Source organism: Sapajus apella, unplaced genomic scaffold, assembly GCF_009761245.1.
Source record: "Sapajus apella isolate SASKATOON/1434 unplaced genomic scaffold, GSC_monkey_1.0 scaffold13, whole genome shotgun sequence".
Taxonomy (NCBI): Eukaryota; Metazoa; Chordata; class Mammalia; order Primates; family Cebidae; genus Sapajus; species Sapajus apella.
Window position 1 is genome coordinate 8,792,376 of NW_022436953.1, and position 22,395 is coordinate 8,814,770.

General features: G+C 38.8%; 1 protein-coding gene across 1 annotated transcript in view; it reads left to right on the forward strand.

The window, feature by feature from the left end:
- The window catches only part of SORCS3 (sortilin related VPS10 domain containing receptor 3), a 605,284-nt gene that overhangs the window by 570,875 nt on the left and 12,014 nt on the right, over positions 1–22,395 (forward strand). Inside the window, exons 21-23 of the mRNA XM_032281554.1 lie at positions 15,473–15,596; positions 17,020–17,132; positions 22,256–22,387. Coding sequence (XP_032137445.1) covers positions 15,473–15,596; positions 17,020–17,132; positions 22,256–22,387 — 369 coding nt within the window. The remainder of the gene's footprint in view (positions 1–15,472; positions 15,597–17,019; positions 17,133–22,255; positions 22,388–22,395) is intronic.

The following is a 22,395-nucleotide window of genomic DNA, read 5'->3' on the forward strand; positions in this document are numbered from 1 at the left end:
AGAGTTATTTTTTCTCTTATATAATAACAGCATCTGTTATTGTCTTTCTAATATTGGCAATTCTAACGTGGGTAAGTTGATATCTAATTGTGGTTTTGATTTGTATTTCCATGGTGATTAGTGATATTGAGCATTTTTCAATATATGTACTGGTCAAAATGTCTTCTTTTGAGAAATGTCAGTTCATGTCTTTGTCCACTTTTTAAAGAGATTTTTGGCTTACCATTGAGTTGTTTGAGTTACTTGAATACTCTCAGTAGTAGTCTGTGGTCAGATGAGTAGTTTTCAAATATTTTGTCTGATTCCACAGGTTATCTCTTCATTCAATTGTTTTCTTTCCTGTACAGAAGCATTTTTAGTTTAATATAGTCTTGTTTGGCTAAATGTATTTTGTTATTCATTTGTTGGGTTCTTCCATTCAGAATTCATCTGCATTTTTTAAAATGTCTAACTCTTTGGTAAATTTCTCATTCATACCCTGAACTGTTTTTCTGATTTCTTTGCCTTGTGTTTGTGAATTCTCTTTTATCTCACAGATCTTCTTTCAAATCAATGTTTGAATTCCTTTTCTGGGATTTTATAATTGTTTTGTTTGATTGGGATTTATTACTGGAGAATTATTGTATTCCTTCAGAGTTGTCACTTTTTCTTGCTTTTTCATGTTTTCTGGGTCCTTACATTGATAGCTGTACAGCTGGTATAATGGTCACTTCTTCCAATTTTTTGAATTTGCTTTTGTAGGGAGGGACTTTTTCCTGAAGATGTTTTTATGGTGTTGGTTGAGTAGGGCACTTTGGCTTTTATTCTGAGTACGTGCGTTAGTATAATCTGTGTGTGATTTCTTGTAACTTAAATAGCATCAGTGGCAGCTATGATTTCCTTGCCAGATCAGGGGGCAGTTATTAGTGGAGGCTGTAGAAAATTTTTGCAGGGGTCTGGGATACCAGGTGGGCCAGGGTTTGGCGTTCTAGGGTAGCAGCAATGGGCTGATTATGCGTATTAGGGGCCTCAGGGTGGCGTATGTCGGCCTTGGTGTTAGAAGGCCCAACTACACTGATTTTTGGGCCTCCAAGTATCTTGCTGGTAGTCATAGTGGTGCACCAAGTAGATGAGTGGGTTTTCTGCCCCTTGGGCAGGAGGTGTGTTGTAGGTGATGGTAGTAGCAGTGGCAGGACAACCCTCTGGGTCTTGAGCAGTTCCCACTGGTGGTAGTGGTGGCTGCAGTGGGCTGGGTGGTTCAGTCTTCATATCTGCAGTAGTTAATACAGGTGAGTGTCAGCTCTGGTGGTAGTGGCAGGGTGGTGGGCCCAACCTGGTGGTAGTGGCAGGGTGATGGGCTCAATCTCAGGTGTCTCAGAGGAGTGCTAAGGTACTGATTGTGGTGGACTAGGCAGTGTGATCCTCAGACCCTCAGACTCTCAGATTGAGTGCTCTGGGTCAGGGGAGGGCAAAGCCAGGCTAAGAAGTCATATCCTCAGGTCCCCTGGTGTTGTGTGCAGGTGGGCTGTAGTAGACAGTGGTGGAGTGATTACTAAACCCCAAGTGGGATGCTTAGGTGGGGCAGTGGGAGTGGTTGTACTGTAGCCTTGCTACTGGGGAGGGCAGAGTTGCTTTTAGTGGTAGACAGCGTTGCTTTTAATGGTGGCCATAGTCAGGTGGATGGGAAATAGATATATTGCTTGTATCTTAGCCTAAGTGGCAGATACTTATATTTCACTTGCACTTCAGCCACTTCATTGGCAACTGGTGCTTCACTCATGTCTTAGCCTCGACTGTAGCAGCCTACACTTCACTCACCTCCCAGCCCGTGGCAACAGCCCATAGTAATGGCAGCTATGGGTGGGGAGAGGAGCTCTGTTTGGGTGCCTGAAAATGCATAGTGGCTCTGCTGCTGGTGGCAAGTGTGACCATTGCCAGTGGCCTATGCCTTGGTCCACATTCCAGCAGCTAGCTACAATGGTGACTGCCTGTGGGGAATGTCAATAGGACTCCAGGAATAAGGAGATGTAGTTGCTGTTGGGCTCCAGGGCAGGGTGAAGTCTGTTGGGAACTGGGTTCTGAAATTGGCACCTTGCTGCAGCTGCTTTGGACTTGGGATGTGTGGAGCCCAGTGTGAGCTCCCTCTGTTGACCACTGACATTACAGTCTCCAAGGGAGCTGCTTATGTCCGTTTCAGGGCCCACAATGGTCAAGGGACTCTCCAGTGACTAGGGTTGTAGGAGTCCATGGTGAGAATGTGGACTTCTGGAGGTCTCTCACTTACCCTTTTCTCATGTTGGGGAGTCCCTTTCCACACTGGGTAATCTCTCCAAACTCACAGCCGATCCTGGCCAAGCAGGCTGCGTTGCTTCCATGTCATTCACTGCTTTATGTGCTTCCTGTTACTTCTCTGTTGAATTCTAGGATTCTTTCTTAGATGACCTATTCAAAGTGTGATTGTCTAGTTACTATTTTTGGTTCTTCTTTGTGGAGAAGATGAATGCAAGCTGCCTCTGGTCAGCCATCTTGAAGCTCCTTGGTATTGTATTTTTAATTCAAATCACACTTGTTCATTGCTGATATATAGTAAAGTGATCAACTTTTGTATATGAACCTTGTGTCCTGTAACCTTGCTATAATCACGTATTAGTCCAGGAAATTTTTGCTTGTTGTTATTGATTCTTTTAGATGCCTACATAAGCAATCATATCATCTATGAGAAAATAGTCTTCTTTCTTCTTTCCCAATCAGTGTAACTTTTGTTTATTTTCTTATCTTATTGCATTAGCCAGGACTTCCAGTACAGTGTTGACAAGAAGTGGTGAGAGGGAGCATCCTTGCTTTGTTGCTGATCTTAATGGGAAAGCTTCTAGCTTCACACCATCAATTATGATGTTAGCTATACGTTTTTTGTTCTTCATCATCTTGGGGAAGTTATAATAACAACTCTAAATAAAATAGTCTATTTCTTTTTTTCCCAATAAACTAAGAATAGTTTATAAAGAGTTGTTATTCTAAACGGGTGTTGGATTTTCTTAAGGGCTTTTTCTGTGTATGTTAATATGATCATGTTCTTTTTTCTTTAGCCTGCTGATGTGATGGATTACATTGATTGATTTTTAAATGTTGAACCAGCCTTGGGATAAATTCTGTTGTTGGTCATGAAGTATAATTTTTTATACATGATTGGATTCAATTTACTAATGTTTTATTGAGGATTTTTGCATCTTTGTTTCTGAGAGTTATTGGTATTTAGTTTTCCTTTCTTGTAATATATTTACCTGGTTTTAGTATGTGGTTGATGTTGGCTTGATTAAATGAGTTAGAAAGTATTCTGTCCTCTTCTATTTTCTGAAAAATAATGTGGAAAATTGGCATAATTTCTCCCCTAAGTGTTTAGTAGAATTCACCAGTAAAACCATCTGGGCCTGGTGTTTTCTCTTTCACAAAGTTATTAATTACTGATTCAATTTCTTTAATAGATATAGTCCTGTTCAGATATTCTGTTGCGTCCTCTATGAGTTTTAACAGATTGTGTCTTTCAAGAAATTGATCTATTTCATCTGGGTTATCAAATGTGTGGGCATAGAAGTGTTCAACATATTCCATTGTCATTATTTTAATATCTATAAGATTTGTAGTGATGTCCCCTCTTTCATTTCTGATATTAGTAATGTATGTCCCCTCTCTTTAAGCCTGGCCAGAGGCTTATCAACTTTATTGATATTTTGAAAGAACCAGATTTTTGTTTTATTGATTTTCTCTATTGATTTCCTATTTTCAATTTTATTGATTTCTGTTCTAGTTTTTATTATTTCTTTTTTTCTGCTTACTTTGGAGTTTTGTTCTTTTTCTTGTTTCTTGAGATGAGAGTTTAGATGACTGAATGCTATACATTTCCTTCTAAGTACTGCTTTTGCTGCATCCCACAATTGTTAGTTTTGTTTTACATTTTTATTTAGTTGAAAATACTTTTAATTTCTCTTGACATTTATTTTTTGACTTATGTGTTATTGAGATATGTCTTGTTTAATCTCTGTGTATTTTGGGATTTTCTAGTTATCTTTCTGTTAATTATTTATTGCTCAGTTTAACTGTAGTCTGAGAGCAGACATTGTATGATTTCTGTTCTTTCATATTTGTTAAAATGTGTTTTATGGCCCAAAATATTGTCTAGTTCAGTGGATAATTATGTGAGCTTTAGAAGACTATGTATTCTGCTGTTGTCTGATAAAGTACTCTATAGATGTTAGTTATGTCCAATTGAGTGATGGCATTATTAAATTCAACTATGCCCTTATTGATTTAATTTTATTTTTGTATATCACTCATACTTAAAAAAAAAAACTCTTTAAAGTGATTGCTCTAGAATTTGCTATATACATTTACAGTGAATCCAAGCCTATTTTAAATAATACTATATCACTTCAATAGTAGTGAGAGTGGCTTTTAGTAAAAATTATAAATTCTTGTCTCTTGTCTATTCTCTCACTGTTGTCACTCATTTCACTTGTATATACACATACATAAGATATATACATAAGTATACATAATCAAATACCTTGTTGGTATTATTATGTTGAACAATTTTTTTTTCTGTTAAGTCAACTGAGAATAATAGTTTTCCAAAAAATTTTGCCTTCATTTATTCTTCATCAGCGTTCTTCCTTTCTTCATGTGGTTTAAGTTTCTGACCTATATGTCATTCTGTCTGAAGAACTTTTAATGTTTTTTTGCAAAACAGATCTACTGACAATACCTTTTTAAATTTTTTTCTTTATTTGAGAAAGCATTTTCTTCTTCTTCACTTATGATGAATAATTTTCCAGGGTAAAGAATTCTAGATTGTGGGTTTTTTTCCCTCAACCCTTCAAATATTTCTCTCTACTTTCTTCTTGTTTACATGGTTTCTGGGGAGACATTGTATATAATTCTTATCTCTTCTCCTTTATATGGAAAGTGTTTATTTCCTTTGGCTTCTCTCAGGATTTTTTTTTTCTTAATCTTTGATTTTTTGTAGCTTGAAAACAATACATCTAGATGTAGATTTTTCAGCATTTATCTGTCTCAGTGTTCTCTGAGTTTTGCCTGTTTGTGGTTTGGCATCTGACGTTACTTTGCTGTGATTCTCAGTTATTATTAAGATTTTTTTCTGTTTCTTTTTTTGTTAATCAAATTACATGCATTTATACTATTTTCAGTTGTTCCTCATTCTTGAATATTCTATTCTTTTTTTTTTTTTCCTTTGGTTCTCTGTGCTTTTGTTCTCTGTTTTGGCAGTTTCTATTGAGATGTTCTCAGGCTAAGAGATTCTTCCTCAGTGTGTTCAGTCTACTAATAAACACATCAAAGGCATTTTAAAATTTCAATATAGTGTTTTTGATCTCTAGCATTTCTTTTTTTTTTCTCTTAGAATGTCCAACTTTCTGTTGACATTACTCATCTGTTTTGGCATGCTGTCTACTTTATCCATTAAATCTTTTAGCACAGTAATTAAAATTATTTCAAATTCCTGCTCTGATCGTTGCAACATCCCTGTTATATCTGGCTCTGATACTTGCTCTGTTTCTTCTATGTTTTTTTTTTTCCCCTTTAGTATACCTTGTAAATTTTTCTTCATAGCTGTACATGATATAGTGGGTGAAAGGAATGACTGTAAATAAGTCTTTAGTAATATGGCGGTAACATGTGGAAGGAGGGGAAGACTTTATCAACCTATGGTTAGGTCTCAGGCATTTACAGGTGTTTCTATTTGTTCTCCCTCACCTGATCCCCCAGGTTGATTCGATTAGCTAGAGTGGACTGTAGATAGGTATCTATGTTCTCTCATATGGAAGGATAAAGTGGGCTGGAGTTGTATATTTTACTTCTCATAGCTTAGTTGGACTATAAATCCCCTTCAGTTTAGGCTCTTATTTGTAAGTTTCTTCTGAGAGCAGACCTTGTTAAAAAGAACATAGTGCTCTGATGTGTATTTCAAAATAATCATTTTCCCCCTCCTTCTGCTGTAACCATATGGGTAATTTTCTTTAACAGTTTTTGGGAGTATCTGGTCACCTACTGGTGATAAAATTCACAAAGTCATGGGAGGCTTCCTGTGACTGAATCCCCCTGGAATTTTGAACTCTCACACTTGTGTATTTTTTTTAACTGTCTTTTTTTTTTTTTTGAAAACTCATAATGCGATTAGCATTCTTGTCATAGAGAAAGCTTTAAGTTAAAAAAACATAATTTAAATACAGTACAGCATCAGACTTGGAAATGCTGGATATCTAAAAAGAAGGGAAATAAATATTCAGATTCTGGTCAATTATAACCAAAGAAAACTTCACCCTACCCTTACTTCTGCATAAGTGGGAGATAACTTATCCCTGATCTTTTTTAGGGAGGCAGCATGATATAGTGGAGAGAACATGGACCTAGGATTTAGGGTTTCTTGGGTGAAGTTTCCAGAACCACTACTTCTTAGCTGTGTGAGAGCCTGATAAATTTATCTGTCCTAAGATACAATTGACTCACCATAAACTGGAAAGAATAATGCCTATCTCAACTTGATTGTTGTGAAAACTAAGCTAACACTATTTACTTGGCACAGACTATGTACTCAATAAATGGATGCTTTTTATTATGTTATTAGAAATTATATTTAGCATGGGTTGGTAACATATAGAGCAAGATTCATGGACCAGGGAACCCTTTTCTGTTTGCATTATTTGTGCCTCATATTTTCAAATTAATTTCTCAGCATAGATGACTAATGCATTTCCATTTCTGGGATTATTCTTCACCAGGACAATAGATGGGTAGATCATTTAATAAAAGCCCTATTTGTTATATTAGAGAAGTTAAGCTCCCTGTGTGAGATGAGCATCCCAAATTCAAACACTTGGTTAATTGCAGAGCCAAACATAAAACTTGGGCCTACTAATTCCCATTTATCACACACTCTTCCCAGCCCCAGTTGCTTTAGCTTCACCACTAGAGGTGTTTATCTCCTGCAGATTACATAACGTAAAATTATGCCTCAAAGACCAGCAGATATACATAGTGAAGGAAAAAGAGAAAGTCATTCAGGGAGAAGTTAGAAAGAGGAGGATTTTAAGTTCATTTTTCCTGTGTGGATGTGAGGGTTTGGCTGTGAAGTCAGAGAATTATTTCTTGTTCTAGTTCATTTACCTGGTGATCTTTTCTGAGAAATTTCTGTGTGCAAGAAGGGCAGTTCTTGACTGTTACCAATACAGTGATTTCCTCAGCAGCCTGGGAGGAACAGAAGACACAATGTTTCTCTACAGCTCTATTTTTTTCGAGTGCTGCTTCTAAGACCTGAAATGCGATGCAGTGTCTAATAGGTATTTGATTAAAAACAAATAAATGGACAAAGCGATTGGGGATTCTAGTTTATATTTCTGAAATAATTATCTATGTTAAATTGAATGAGTCACTTAATCTGAGTTTGTATCAATTTCTCTAAAGCAAGAATACTATAATATGTAATATATGAACATGACTTAGTTATATTTGAAATCTGCTGTGTATCTCTCTGTCTCTCCACTTCTATCTATCTATCTATTTATCTATCTATCTACTATCTACTACCTACCTACCTACCTAATATATGTTATGCCATATTATGAAAGGGCATTTTAAAATTACATATTGACATTATAGTTTTTTTATTTTTTTAGTGGTGACCAGAGATATTCCCTTGGTTAGGAATTTTTCATACAAAAGCTTGAGCATGAAATGCTGCACAAATACCCAGGTCCCAGAGGTTTTACTAGGTGGTTTTATTCCCAAAGAAATAAGAGAATGATAATGCATGAGAGGCAGAAGAATAGAGTAGTTTCAGAAAAAGACAAACCTAGGCTGGAGTCCAGACAGAATCTTCTTTGCTGTATGCCTCTAATCAAACCATTTAATTTATTTGAGTCAGTTTTATTAATTGTAACGTCTGGGTAATAACAGTAGTATCTATGATCAAGTACTGCTTCAAGGATTAAATAAAGAAAGGCTTAGAAAACGTTTTTAACACATCAGCATTTGGATGTAGTAGTCACTGTTTTGCTCATCATTTGCATTAACGGTATTTGTATTTATGTTAAAAATCTGACTTGGTTCTATAGATTACACTCCAATTTCTAAAAATGGTTACTTGGTCCATTTGAAAGAGGTGCATTTTCAGTGCAGTGCTATTTGCTAACCCCATACCAGAAACACATTGAGGTGGCCATGGCACCCATTAGTTGATCCAACGAGCACTATATTTGGCTGGCAGATGAGTGAATGTCTCTGGGTATGTGGTGAGTACTGTGATTTTAGAGCTATTTGGTTCCCTTTGACTAGCAAACTGACCTGTAAAAGGAACTAATACTAATTTTGAGCATGTATTTCTGTTACTCATTGTGTACTGGTCTCTTCATACATGTTATTTTATTGTTATCAGAACATCACTGATGAAATAGAAGTTATTCCATTTTACAGAGGATACAATTAAGACAATAACCTTGGAAGGTGATATTTTATGGCTATTTTTATGTATTTGTGTTTGTTTGTGTGACTAGGTTACTATGTAAGTAGTTGAATTAAATCATCCTACTGATAAAAATGAATTGACCTGCTGCCTTTATAATCAGACTTTTGCATGCTGCTAAAAGGGATAGAAGAACACATGTGACATTCTCCTTAGCTTCAGGGCGATTGTATCCCCAATAAGAATGCACAATGAGCACATATGCAATAATTGGCAAGCAAATATGTTGTGTAGGTAAATAGAAAAGAGAAAGAATTTCTGAAATCCAACTATAGGCTCATGTGCCTAAAATCTATCAGTAGTCAATGTGAAATTGCATCAGTACTTTTATGAATCTTTTTTAAGAGCCCGTAGTTTCCGCTAGATGTTGTGAGGAATACAGAGCAGTGTAAATTCCATTTGTTGCTTTCAAGAAACATGTAATCTATTTGAGAATATGAGGCTTACGTTCAAGAAAAGATAAAAGAAGGTATACAATAGGAATGTAAAATTACTGGCGAAGTCAAGCAGCCTAGCAAGTGTTGGATGCAGACTTTGTTGGTCACTGAGTGAGTTGTATACAAAGTGGAGCCTAAGCTGGCATGGAAGGAGTAGTAGAATTGAGGCAGAGAGGAAAGAGGGATTTTTGTGTAGAGGTTAGGCTTTGGTGATGGTTAGAGGATTAATTTTGGCAGAAGTTGGAGTACAAAGCTGAAAGGTGAGGAAGATACATGATGGATGATTTTGAATGACAAAAATGGATGCTTTTTCTTTTTTCACAAAAGTTTTTATTTAGGGTAGATTTATATAAGATAGAACCAGATTCCTGGACAGTGATACTTTAGACAGATACTGTCAAACAGTTTGGGGATGTATTTAACTCCTATGTTTATGTATCTATATTTGAGGAAAAGTGCTTTTTTAACCTGTGAATTTTCAAATTAATCCCATAGGCATAAAAATATGGGAGTTTCAGTTTACCACCTTCAACTATTTATCACCTTTTCCCACCTATTACCACCAGTCATTTTTCCCCCCTTAAAAACACACAAAGACAAAGGAATAAAGCAAAATAGTATTTATAACTACTAGTTTAGCTTTAAATGATTAGTTTACTATACTATTTTGCTTTATTTCTTTAATAGTATCCGTAGCTACTAGTTTAATTTTAAACTAAACTAATGTATAGAACCATGAATTTGATTCTATCTTCTATCATTAGTTCAGTTTAGTTTTAAGCTAAACTAGTAGCTGTAGATACTATTTTGCTTTGTTTCTTTGTCTTTGTGTGTTTTTAAGATTTTTTTGTATAGTTCGAAATGTGGTAGATCCACAATCCACAATTATATATCCAGGCTTTGCACTGCATGTGATGAGAACTTTGCACTCATTACTGTATAATCTGCTGAAGGTTTTAAATAAGGCAAGCATAGTGACTGCATAGTCTGTCCAGTTTGGGACTGGCAGCTTTTGTCAAGATATGCATTTTAAATTGTAGAGATTTTAGAATGTGCAATATTAACTTGACTAACTATGTCTGGGAAACTGATGTAGGCTGCATGCAAAGATTCCCCTGCAGCTTGCTTATTTCCATTAGTCAAGTGGAAATATCATAACTAAATAGTCACACAGAACTTTGTCAATTTCTTGCCAGGCTCAGTGGATAATATGTGACCTGTCGCACATGAGGGATTCTCTGTGGGGAGAGATGTAGCTCACAGCCTAGGCATGGCATGAGATATTTTTCTAAGGGGCCTTGCTGTGGGCTGGCTCTCTAGATTGGATGAAGCACAGAGACAGAGAAGTCAATCAGCTGCCTGTTGCATTTGTGGGGCTCTGAAAGGCCAATTTGCTGGGATTAACAGAGGTCTGGCTTAATAAATGTGTCTGCTTGCCTAACATATTTGAGTAAATGAACCTTAAAATACTTGATTTAATTTAGCATTGGGCACCAGATATCAGTGGCTGATGAAGAACTCAAGAATCCTGTTGAGTGTTCCAGCTTTGCAAGGAAGGTGAAATCAGCCATGCTGCCATAACAGCTGATGAGAAACAAAAGCAATTTGGAAAACAAAATTAGCTCCTGCCATTTCCCCAACACAAGAGTCTGTGGCTTGCCACCTGGAGACCAAGTATTCCCATTCAGTGCAGTTTGTTTGCTGTGGCTCAGTGCCCTGACTGGCTGGCAGGAGGGCACATGCTCTCTTACTTCAGATGGCATTCCCTTTGCCCTGCATCCCTGCACCCTTGCTGGGCCCTGGATCTCCTAGGGAAACAGCCAGATGGAGACAAGATCAAATTTGCTAGGACAGGAGGAATTCCATTCTTCTCAAAAGAGATTCCATTGTGCAGGACAGCACCAGCCACCTGAATCTTAGGAATAGTGGGCAGAAAAAGGAGAGAGGGCCATGTATACTACTGAGAGCAGAAGAAGATGAGCTGGAAGTAGTGAAGATTCCCTGAAGAGAAAACTGTTAAGGGAGAAAAATGCCTGGTTTGTGATAGGTGGGAAAAGATGAGAAATAGCTGAAGGCAGTAAAACAAAACGGAAAGCTGAGAGAATTGTTTAGTGAACATCCACAAACACACCACATGCAGTCTACCATAAACATTTGCTCAGTGTGTTCTATCACACATCTATCTGTCCATCCCTCTACATCCATCCGTTAGCCAATCTTGATTTTTTATTCATTTCAAAGTAAATTTAAGACACGTATATACTTTGTCCTAAATGATTCAGCTTGTATATCATTAACTATAGTTGAATATTTCTTTACACTTTTACCTCTGTGGGGGTATAAAACCTATCAACAATGGAATGCACAAATCAACAGTGTGCATTTACTGAGTTTTTAAAAAGACATTCACCTGTGTAATCCAAACTCCCAGAAAGTTCTTCCATGTCCCTTCTGAGTCAGTCTTCAGTCCAGTTGCCAGAACCAACCACTATTCTACTTTTTCATCATAAATTAGGTTTGCTGGTTTGGGGATTCATCCATACTGATTATACACACACATTGATTATATATAGATATATAAATATAAAATATATAAATATGTTTATATATAAATATTTGTTAGCTTTAAACTAATAGTTTAAAGCTAAACTAGTAGTTATAAATACTATTTTGCTTTATTCCTTTGTCTTTGTGTGTTATATATTTATATAATATATTATAAATATATTATATAAAATATACAAAAATACATATATATTTACTTATTTCCCACGAAATTTTCTACTAATGAGTTCCTGGGCTGCTTCCTATTTTGGGCTGCTATGAATAAGCTGCTATGAACTTTTTTGTTGTTGTTGTTTGTATACTTGTGTCTTCTTTTCTCTTGGCTAAATTCTTAGGGTTGCAGTTGCCAAATCATAAAATATACATATGGTACAACTGATGCAGGATTTTTCTTGGCCCCTTTGCTGAACTTGCAGCAGGGGTGCCCCCTCTGCTTGGCTCACCATGCTCAACCCCTTGCAGAAGGGAGCACGTGAGTGAGGGAGTGTGGGATATGGCCAGAGGCTCCAGGTACTGACACGGGAGCAAGCTCTGTGGAGGGCCTGTGGTCAGACCAGGTGTATCACCTCAGGGGGAACGTAGCAGCACCCAGGTGAGGGTGCCCACCACCCTGAAGCCCCAGAGGGGGTGTTACAGTGCTCCTTTAGCTCTACCATCTGTGGACAGTGGCATGTAAGCAGCTCAGTTGGCCCCTTGCCTTGTCATGTGGGGCAGCTGCCCTCTGCCACTGAGAGGAAAGGGCCAGTGTGATAGCCTTTCTGGGTACCTGCACTCAGTGGGTCCTCAACTCTTGTCTGGCATCCAAAAAGAATGAGGTCACATGGATGGCTGAAGGATGGTGAAGGCAGATAATTTTATTGAGCACTGAAAACAGCCCTCATCAGAGAGGGGAGCTGGAGAAGGGATGGAAAATGCAGGTCATCTCCTCCCTGACTTCCAGTGGAGTCAGGCTGTCTCCTCCCAGAAGTCAGGCTGTTTCCTCCTCTACCGACTGAGTGGTCTTTATAGGCACAGGATGGGGAGTGTGTGCTGATTGGTTTGTGAGTATGCACAGAAGGATAAAGTGAAGACACCATTCAAAGGTGGGCATGACAGTATGGAAAACCAACTAGGAAAGGGTAGGTATATGTAAAATAGGTGAAGGATGGGGATCAATCAGAGAAAGTATGCCAAGCAGGAAGACAGGTTTTTCAACCCAGTCCAAAGATTTGACTTGTAGCCTGGCTTTCAGGCTTTAAAGTGCCTTCAGCTTGGAGGAGGGGCTTCACTGGGTACCTGCCCCTATCAGCCTAGGCATTTGGCTGCCTCCTGTCACTATCACACCACTCTGGAAAAAGTTCTTGAAATTTCTTATAAAACTAAATATTTTCCCAAGTGGTTCTACTATTTTACATTTCTACCAAAATTCTATGAGTCCTAATTACCCTGCATCTTCAATATTACTTGATAATCATCATTGTATGTATGTGTGTATATATATATATATATATATATATATATATATATATATATGTATTTAGCCACTCTGTTAGGTGTTTAGAGATATCTCATTTTCTTTTTAAAGAATGTAACAAAGCAATTGAAGGTTTTCTGACAGGTTAAGACCTGGTCGGTTGATCAGTAGAAACTATAAATTTTGCCTAGATCTGTTTGTCGATGCAACAGATTATGATTGCTGAAAGAGTCCTCACACATCACCTAACCCAAAGCACTCATTTAACAGATAAAGAAGTAAGGCCCAGAATGGGGACAAACTTTGCCTAAGGTTATTGATTCAAACTGTAACAGAGTGAGTTTCAAGTCACTGTTCTAATTATACTAGAAATAGTGACTCTGTGGCAACACATGTAGTTATTCCCTTATTCCATGGCCCTGATTGACATTGCTGTGCTGAGCCCAATTTGACTTCAGCTTCCTTGTCCAAACAGGGCTATAAACAGCCACTGTTGACCCTTTGGATTTTATGCCCATGTCAAAACCTACTTTAACACCTCATCCATTGATTAATTCAGAAGGTCACACCATGTGCGTGTCATCACCCAGGCATAAATATGAGGAAGAATGCCTGAACCCTGCGGTTTGCCCTTGGTTAAGGCAAGGAGTATATCTCTTTCCATACTCCCTTTCTCCTTTCATTTGCCAAATAGAAAAAGAAAGTATGTCAGACGCTTAGGGCAGTATCTCTAATCCTGTCAACTCTAGCCATCAACTTGATCATAAAAGAGAGCAATAGAATTTTAAAGCAGAAGAATTAAATTATTGTTTCAAAGGCCCAGTTAAAAATTCTGAGCTAGAAAGGAATTTCAGTATTACAATGGGACACCATCTGAAAGCTTTATCTGGGAGCCTCTGCAGGGCTTTGTACACATGCATCCAGGCCATACATGGGTGTGCTATGAGGGGCTGTCATGCCCCACTTAAAGGGCAGCTTTGTGCATTCCCCAGGTGGCTACATTGCTACTCTCCATCCTGCTGTCATCCTGACACCAAGAGAGGAGAGGGAGGCTGCTCATCTGTTCTTGTGGCATCTCTCTATCAGCTGCCTTAGATCAGCCTCCAACTGTTACATCTCACTTTCCAAACAATAGAGAATTTGAGAGGGCATTGACTTTAAGGTGCCCACTAGATAATGAGTCTTCAATCTCAAGATCTGTACTCTCTTCTCTCCAATAAGCATCTGCTTTTTATCAAGATTCTTCTTTCTAGGAAAAAAAAGATATAATTAGAGCTGATCCTTGAACAACAAGGGTTTGAAATGCACAGGTCCACTTATATGTGGGTTTTTTTCAAGAAATACGGTCAGCCCTCCATATCAGCAGCATCCACATCTGCAACCAAACTTAGATTGAAAATACAGTATTTAAAGAATGCAAGACCTGCAGTTATGGAGGGCCTACAATGGAATTGGAGTATGCATGGATTTTTGTATCCACGGGGGTCCTGGAACCTACCCTCTGTGAATTCCAAAATAACTGCATTCTGTTTCTCTCTTCATCCTTGAGAAGTTCCTATCTGTTATGATAATTAGGGAAAAAAAAACAGAAAGCGAAAAAAGATTAAGAAATGTTCCCAAATATGGATGCTTGTGTATTTTTCAGCCTATTAAAAATGGTAAAAATGTCTAGCAAGGGTAAACACAGATATAATAATGTAAAAAGTAATCTGATGGTGTATCTAATTTACATGTATTTTCTGCTGTGTGAAAGACAATGTGCAGCTGGGCGTGGTGGCTCACACCTGTAATCCTAGCACTTTGGGAGGCTGAGGCAGGTGGATTGCCTGAGCTCAGGAGTTCGAGACCAGCCTGGGCTACATGGTGAAACCCCATCTCTACTAAAATACAAAAAAAATAGCCGGGTGTGGCAGTATGTTCCTGTACTCGCAGCTACTCAGGAGGTTGAAGCAGGAGAATTGCTAGAGCCCAGGAGGCAGAGGTTAGAGTGAGCTGAGATTCATGCCACTGCCCTCCAGCCTGTGTGACAGTGTAACAGAGCGAGACTCTGTTAAAAAAAAAAAAAAAAAAGACAGTATGCTTAGGGTGGGCAATACAGAAGTACATAACATGTGATCACTTCTCAGAAAGGTCTCATAGTCCAATGAAATATAGGATGAAACTATAAATAATACCAGGTATTGGAGGACAAGATAAATGATCTTTTATTCCCAAAGCCAACAGAAACAGATTACAAAAGTTATTTCTACTTTGCCACAGAAGAAGGAATGACATGCAAAATCCAGGATGCCCAGTCTTATTCTTGTTTCTAGAATTTAACATTTTATAATGTGTTTCAAGTATACTAATACTTTTCCTAGATAATGGAAGAATAATTACAGTTTTAAGAAACTATAGAGTTTTAAAATTTCTTTTCCAAGTTAGGATGGCAGTCTGAGAATTTCAGAAAAGGAAGAAAAGTTGATTTCCCACACAAGACTGAATGAGTATTGTTACTTCTTCTTGTAGCCTCTCATCACGTTGGACAGCAGCATTTCCTTCACATTCCTTGCAGAGGGAACCAACACCATCACAGTTCAAGTGGCTGCTGGAAATGCCCTTATCCAGGACACAAAGGAAATCGCAGTTCATGGTAAGCCCTGAAAATTGTTCTGTCATGCTCCTTCCCGCTCAGTTAATCTCCCCTGTCCACCCTCCCTGCAATCATTGAGTGTCATGGAAATTCCTCAGCCCCTGGGAACATTACATAGGTCCACAGGGAGCTTCCAAATCTACCTCCTACCTAGAGATTGAGGTTGTAAGAGAAGTATATCACAAACAGGTATTTGCTGTCCCCTGTGTTATGTCTGTCTCACAACCCATTTGGGCTTCTCATTAGACAAAGACACGTATCATAAATTGAAGGAAATGAAAGATAGAAAGACTGTCATAGAAAGGGCTAGATCTTTTGTCCAGCTGAGGTATCTACAGCATATATGCAGGACACACTATTTGTGAGATGAGACCAGTGATTTCCAGAGGTCAGGTGTTATGATCCCTGCCTTATAGGACTCTGCTCAGTTAATGAGATGACCTATTCACAACCAATGGCTTTCTTGATTGTTGGAGATTTGGATATCATTGACTTCAAAAACTAGATAATAAGGCTAAGAGTATAAGCTAGGACTAAGGCAGAAGAGTGGTAAATAGGACTATCATTCTGTTCTCACTCCTGGAGAATTATTCTTAAGTTTATTATAAGCTTATAAATTATTAAGTTAATAATAAACTTAAGAATCATTGAAAGTACCTCTATCGCCATTTTGCACAACCTCTCCCAGGCCCCTAGACACCACCACTATCACTGTGGTTTTCTAGAAAGTTAAATGAAGGCATATGATCCTCTGACTCAGATTATGTTCCTCCAACCTCACACCCGGTAAATTCCTCTTCCTACAGTTCTTCAAACTTCTCAGGCTCTTCAAGGGGCATGTGGAAGGTTTGTGTGTTTCTTTCAAAGTAAACATTTTAATTGAATTTTAAATTTTATACAGAAAAGTGTACAGGGCACCAGTGTTTAGTTTTATGAATTGCCACAAAGTGAATACACCTGTATACTCACCAACCAGGTCAAGATACAAAGTTTCAACCTGTTTTCTAATCCTTAGAGGCAGTTTCTAGCACAATGGGCAAAGGGATTAAGGAAGGAGAAGTGAAAAGACTCCATTCCAACCAAGCCTAAATTGTTAATGCTTTGTGTTGGCTCTGCATGGTACCGCCTATAGTAGCAGAAGTCTCCTTCTGGAGTTTCATACTTGTCTTTCATTTCAGATAATATACAAGAAGAAAGGCTTAAGATCTTAGTAACTAACAAAACTGGTAGGAGCACAAATCTACTTATAATCACCAAATTCTACTTTCAGAAGTCAGGAAACAAGCTGAGAACAAGGAATTATATTAGAAGCCTCATGAAAGAGTAGACCCTTTACCGAAAGCACAGTGATGGTGGAGGCCCACACCAATCACACCCTCTCTGTTCTATCCCAGCCTCACTTGAACACTCTCTCTCCCTGCAGAGTATTTCCAGTCCCAGCTCTTATCATTCTCCCCAAATCTGGATTACCACAATCCTGACATTCCTGAATGGCGACAAGATATTGGCAATGTTATCAAGCGAGCTCTGGTTAAAGTAAGTTGGCTTTATTTTTGTTTAAGTGCTTGTGAATAAAGAAAATAACTAGATGGTGTGGTCCACAATAGATTTGCATGGATTAAAACTGTATTCTACAATTGAATAAAGATTATTTCTCTGTAAAAAGTGAGAGAAAATGCTGGGCGCAGAGGCTCACACCTGTCATCTCTCATCCCAGCACTTTGAGAGGCCAAGGCAAGTGGATCATTTGAGACTAGGAGTTTGAGACCAGCCTGGCCAACATAGAAAAACTCTGTCTCTACTAAAAATATGAAAATTAGCTGAGTATGGTGGTGCATGCCTGTAATCCCAGCTACTCAGGTGGCTGAGGCACAAGAATCGAAGCGCTTGAACTCTGGAGGTAGAGGCTGAGGTGAGCTGAGATTGCACCATTGCATCCAGCCTGAGTGACAGAGCAAGACTCTACTAAAAAAAAAAAAAAAAAAGAAAAAGAAAAACTTGCTGGATTAAAGAAGGAGGGAGAGAAAAGTATAAAAGAGAGTCTAGTTCAATGTTTGAAGAAGGAAACTGGCCCAATGTTTATTATGAATTTTTCCTGAGATAGGGCCTTGAACTGTTTAATGCACTAACGGATGGACCACTCACTCAGTTTTTACTAATGTTATGCACTTGGCTGGCTCTTTGTTCACCAAGAGGGTCTTCTTAACCAAACATTTATACTCACAAGACTACCATTGGCCACAGGTGGCACTCAGAATGCTACGGGCCAGGAAACAGAGCATTCCAGCAGGGTAACAGAATTACAGAATTAATCCAAGGTCAGCTTTGCCTTAGAGAAAGTAAAAGGGCTTTGTTAAACATTTTCTCAGAGGCAGGCACTAGAATATATTGATGAATAAAACATGGTCAATTGATATGTAGAAGTAAGTCTAGTGTATAAGCAGCTCTGAGCTAGAGGCATGGCCAGCATCTCTGTGGGGCAGAGAGAACAATGTGATTCACACTATCTAGGGACATGAAGACTTGGAACAGATTTGCAACTCAATAAATACTTGTTGAACTCTTGGAATGGCTTTGGAGAGGATACTTGAACTGTTTTCAAGGGTGAATGTCAGTTAACAGGGGCAGGATGGTATCTGAATGAACAGCATGTGCAAAGTCATGGACTATTTAAAGAGAACAGCATATTTGGGAAACGGCAAAGAGATTGGTGTAGCCAGCCTGTGGGTTATAAGAGCAGGTGCAGCTAAAATTGAACTAGGATGGTTATGTCATATTGCATAGGGTCTGAGAAGCCAATCGAAGCTTGACATCTATTCTTTAGGCACTGGGAAGTATGAAAAGTTTTTTTTTTTTTTTTTTAATTTCAGTAGGAGAATAGGTTTATATTTCAGTAACCCATTCCAGTGGCAATGCAGAGGACAAGCTAAGATAGGAAGGGAACATAGTTGGGGAGACATTTCTCAAAAGGTGACCAGCTAAAAGACCACTGCAGTTATCTAGGCCAGAAATATAAGGTGCTGAAGAAAAAGAGGCAATGGCTGCTTAAAAAGTTGAACAATAGAATTGGTGACTAATGAAATGTAGTGTGGGTGAGAGGGAAAGAGAAATTCTCTGATGACAAGAGAAGGTAGGAGATGGCCTTACGTTAATCAAGATGGGGACTGCGTAGGAGAAACTTTACGCTTGGGAAACAATAATGATTTGACTTTTTAATATAAGTCTGGAGCACGTGAGAAAAAATTGGGTGAAGATGACCAGGGGTGTTGAAAATATGGATCTGAAGATCAAGCAGAGGTTCATACTGGAGGGAGAGATTAAGAGAAGAGGCTGTGGAGGTTGTTAGACTCTCCAAAGAGAAGTTGAGGGGCAAGGCAGACACACTGCTGGTGGTTCCCCAAGGCAGAGAAGAAAGATCCAGGAAGGACATGGAGAAGGAGCTGACAGATAGTAAGAAGACTAAATAGGAGAGAATGACATAAGAGCATTCTTGTGTGGAATGGTCTGTAAGAGTTACTACACTTTAAATCTTTTTACAGAGAGACTGTTTGTAGAAAGAGATGTGAATGAGGGCTGGGTGCAGTGGCTCATATCTGTAATCCCAGCACTTTGGGAGGCTGAGGTGGGCAGATTGCCCAGTTTCACTGGGCCATACAGTGAAACTCCCAACTCTACGAAAAGAAAATAAAAAAGGCACATGCCTGTAGTCCCAGCTACTCAGGAGGCTGAGGCAGGAGAATCACTTGAACACAGGAAGTGGAGGTTGCAGTAAACCGAGATCATGCCACTGCAAAGAAAGAGATGAAAATGAGACTGCTACCTATGCTGTGTGAGGCTATTATTCTGTTTGAGTTGCTATAACAAGGTTCCATAAACTGGGTGGCTAATAAACAACAGAAGTGTATTTCTCACAATTCTGCAGGTGGGTAAGTCCAAGATCAAGATGCCTGCAGATTTGATATCTGGTGAAAGCCTCTTTACTTGTTCATAGACAGAATCTTCTTGCTGTGTGTTCATATGGTGAAAAGGGCAATGGGGCTCTCTGGGATCTCTTTTATAAAGGCACTAATCCCATTTTGAGGGCTCCACCCTTACAACCTAATCACCTCTCAAGTCTCCCCGATACCATTACATTAGATACTAAGTTTCGACAGATGAATGGGGAGGGGGTGCAAAAACATTCAGATCATAGCATTTGGTTGCAAGGCATCCAGAATTGGGTTGTATTTTGTATGGTTATATTCATTAAAAACATGCTAGCTTTTTAGGAAATAAGTTGGTAATTGCAATAATAATAATCAGTCCTGTCAGTTGATTCTCAGGCCTCAAATCTCACAAGGACCAATCACTCACATGTCCCTTTGGATAAATTAAATGAATCTGGATACACAGCTCCAAGGTCCCTCCAAGGGCCTTGATGGACTGACACTCCCTGACATTGTTCTTTCCTGAGACAAATGGTCACACCAGTCAAGGCACTAGTAAACTCACCACCCCTCATTCACTCCACTGGGTGATTTTCTGCATTTCACCTCTGGCCTCCTGAGACTTGATTTAAGGTTAGGAGAAGGCCTCCTGTCTTGTAGACTTGGGCATTGAGACTTCCTGCTACCCAAGATCATGGCTTGGAAGGATGCTGAGGCATCAAGCTAACCTCCTCAAGGTTTTAAGAGGGTGCCTCCCTCGTTGGTAGACTCTTTAGGCTTCTGACTGCTGCTTCTTACTTCCCTGTAGGCTGGCTCTCTCACTTTTCTTTATCATATCCCTGAGAGTTAATGCCAATCTGTAAGCCTAATTCCAAATAAGAATCAGAACAGAGCAAAAGGAAAACAACCAACTGCTCTGCTTCTGTTCAATCTAGCAACTATTTAATTTTTATCTGTGTCAAACATTCTTTGAAACAGTGAGACCCCAGACAGAAATATCTGGGCAATCACACCATAAGAACCTGTATTAGTGCATTCTCAAACTGCTATAAAGAATGACCCAAGACTAGGTAATTTATAAAGAAAAGAGGTTTAACTGACTCATAATTCTGCATGGCTGGGGAGGCTTCAAGAGATTTAACAATTCTGGTGGAAGGCACCTCTACACATGGTGACAGGATAGAGAAGAGTGGCAGAGTGGAGAGGGAAAAGCCCCTTATAAAACTATTACATCTCATGAGAACTCACTCATTATCATGAGAACGGAATGGGGGAAACCACTCCAGGATTCAATCACCTCCACCTGGTTCCTCCCTCAACAGCTGGGGATTATGAGGATTAGCATGGACAAGATGAGATTTAGGTGGAGACACAAAGCCTAACCATATCAGAATCTATCTGAAAAAAGACTGCACCAGACAGATGTAATTCTGTGTCATGGTAGACATGATCTGTATATCTCTCAAGTGCAGTGGACACGGTCATTTAGAGGCGTTTGGGGTGGAAGGCTAAAGTAGAAGAGACCACTGCAGGCAGAGACGGTCGGGGGCACTTCTTGGGGCATGGGGATACTTCACCTGCTTCACAAATTATGTATTTGGAGTGGCAGAAGAGGTGGTGGTGATCTGGGTAAACGATCTTCAGGAGACACATAGGAAAGAACAACCATACCCTTCACAGGAGAGAACTCAGCATCCTGTTTTCTTTAAAAATTTGCCTTCAGACCAAAGCTCACTCTAGTTTCTATCACAAAAGCAGTATCATTCTTTTACTAACCACTCAAGAATAGACAAATTCACTTGTATTCCTCACCTCTTAACAGCGTTTAGTATTTTGTTATTTTTTTCTTCTGTGCGTGTGTATTTTTATAGAGTTGTAAGCAAAGATATGTAAGGAAATAGATTGGAATGCAGCTATCATAAGTAATTTTCTATGTTGTCTCATAGTACTCATTACCATCTTAATGGTAGCATAATATTATATCAGGAGATTATACCAGTATTAATTTTTTTGAATACTGGAGGTTTTCCCATTTATTTACTATTATAAGTAATGTTGTATTTTTTTTTCCTGCATATGGCTTTTCCTATATTTTGGATTATGTCTTTGGAACAAATTCACCAAATTACAGTTACTGACTGAAGGGTATGAATATTTTTATGGCCTTTAAATTGAGTATTTCAGAAAACAAATTGGCAATATGTGTCAATTTTTAGCATTGCCAGGGCCAAATGAGGGAACTTCCTTCACTGCAGTCTTACCAATATTAGCTATTACAGTTAAACAAAAATCCTGCTTTAAGAAGTGAAAGTAAGTGTCGCTTGGCTTTCTTTAAATTTGCATTTTCCCATGTTTGTTTATGACTCCTTTTTCCTCATTTGCAGCCATCCTGTGTTTCAGCCAGAAGCTCTAGCCCTCATAGAAAAATGGAAAATATGAGAGCAACTTTTGCAAATGTTCCCAGCAAGTAATGTTTTGAAAATCATTTGTAATACCATTCTAGTTTCAGTAAAAATGTATATAAAGGCAGAGGAGGTAGTGAAACTAATTTTTTACCCAGCAGATATAAGGGAAAAACTGAAAGAAAGCCTGAGTGTATGTTGGAGGCTGTGCCTAAGAAGCTGCCTTTGAAAAACTCGTATGAGCCCTCTGGCTGTGCACACGCTGCCCTTGTCATTGATTTGGGGAGGGCTGGCTCCTCCACAACCTCTCTTTGTCTAAACATCCTTGCAGGTAACCAGTGTCCCAGAGAACCAGATCCTCATTGCCGTGTTCCCTGGCCTCCCTACTTCAGCAGAACTTTTCATTCTCCCACCCAAGAACCTGACGGAGAGGAGGAAAGGCAATGAAGGGGACCTGGAGCAAGTAAGTGA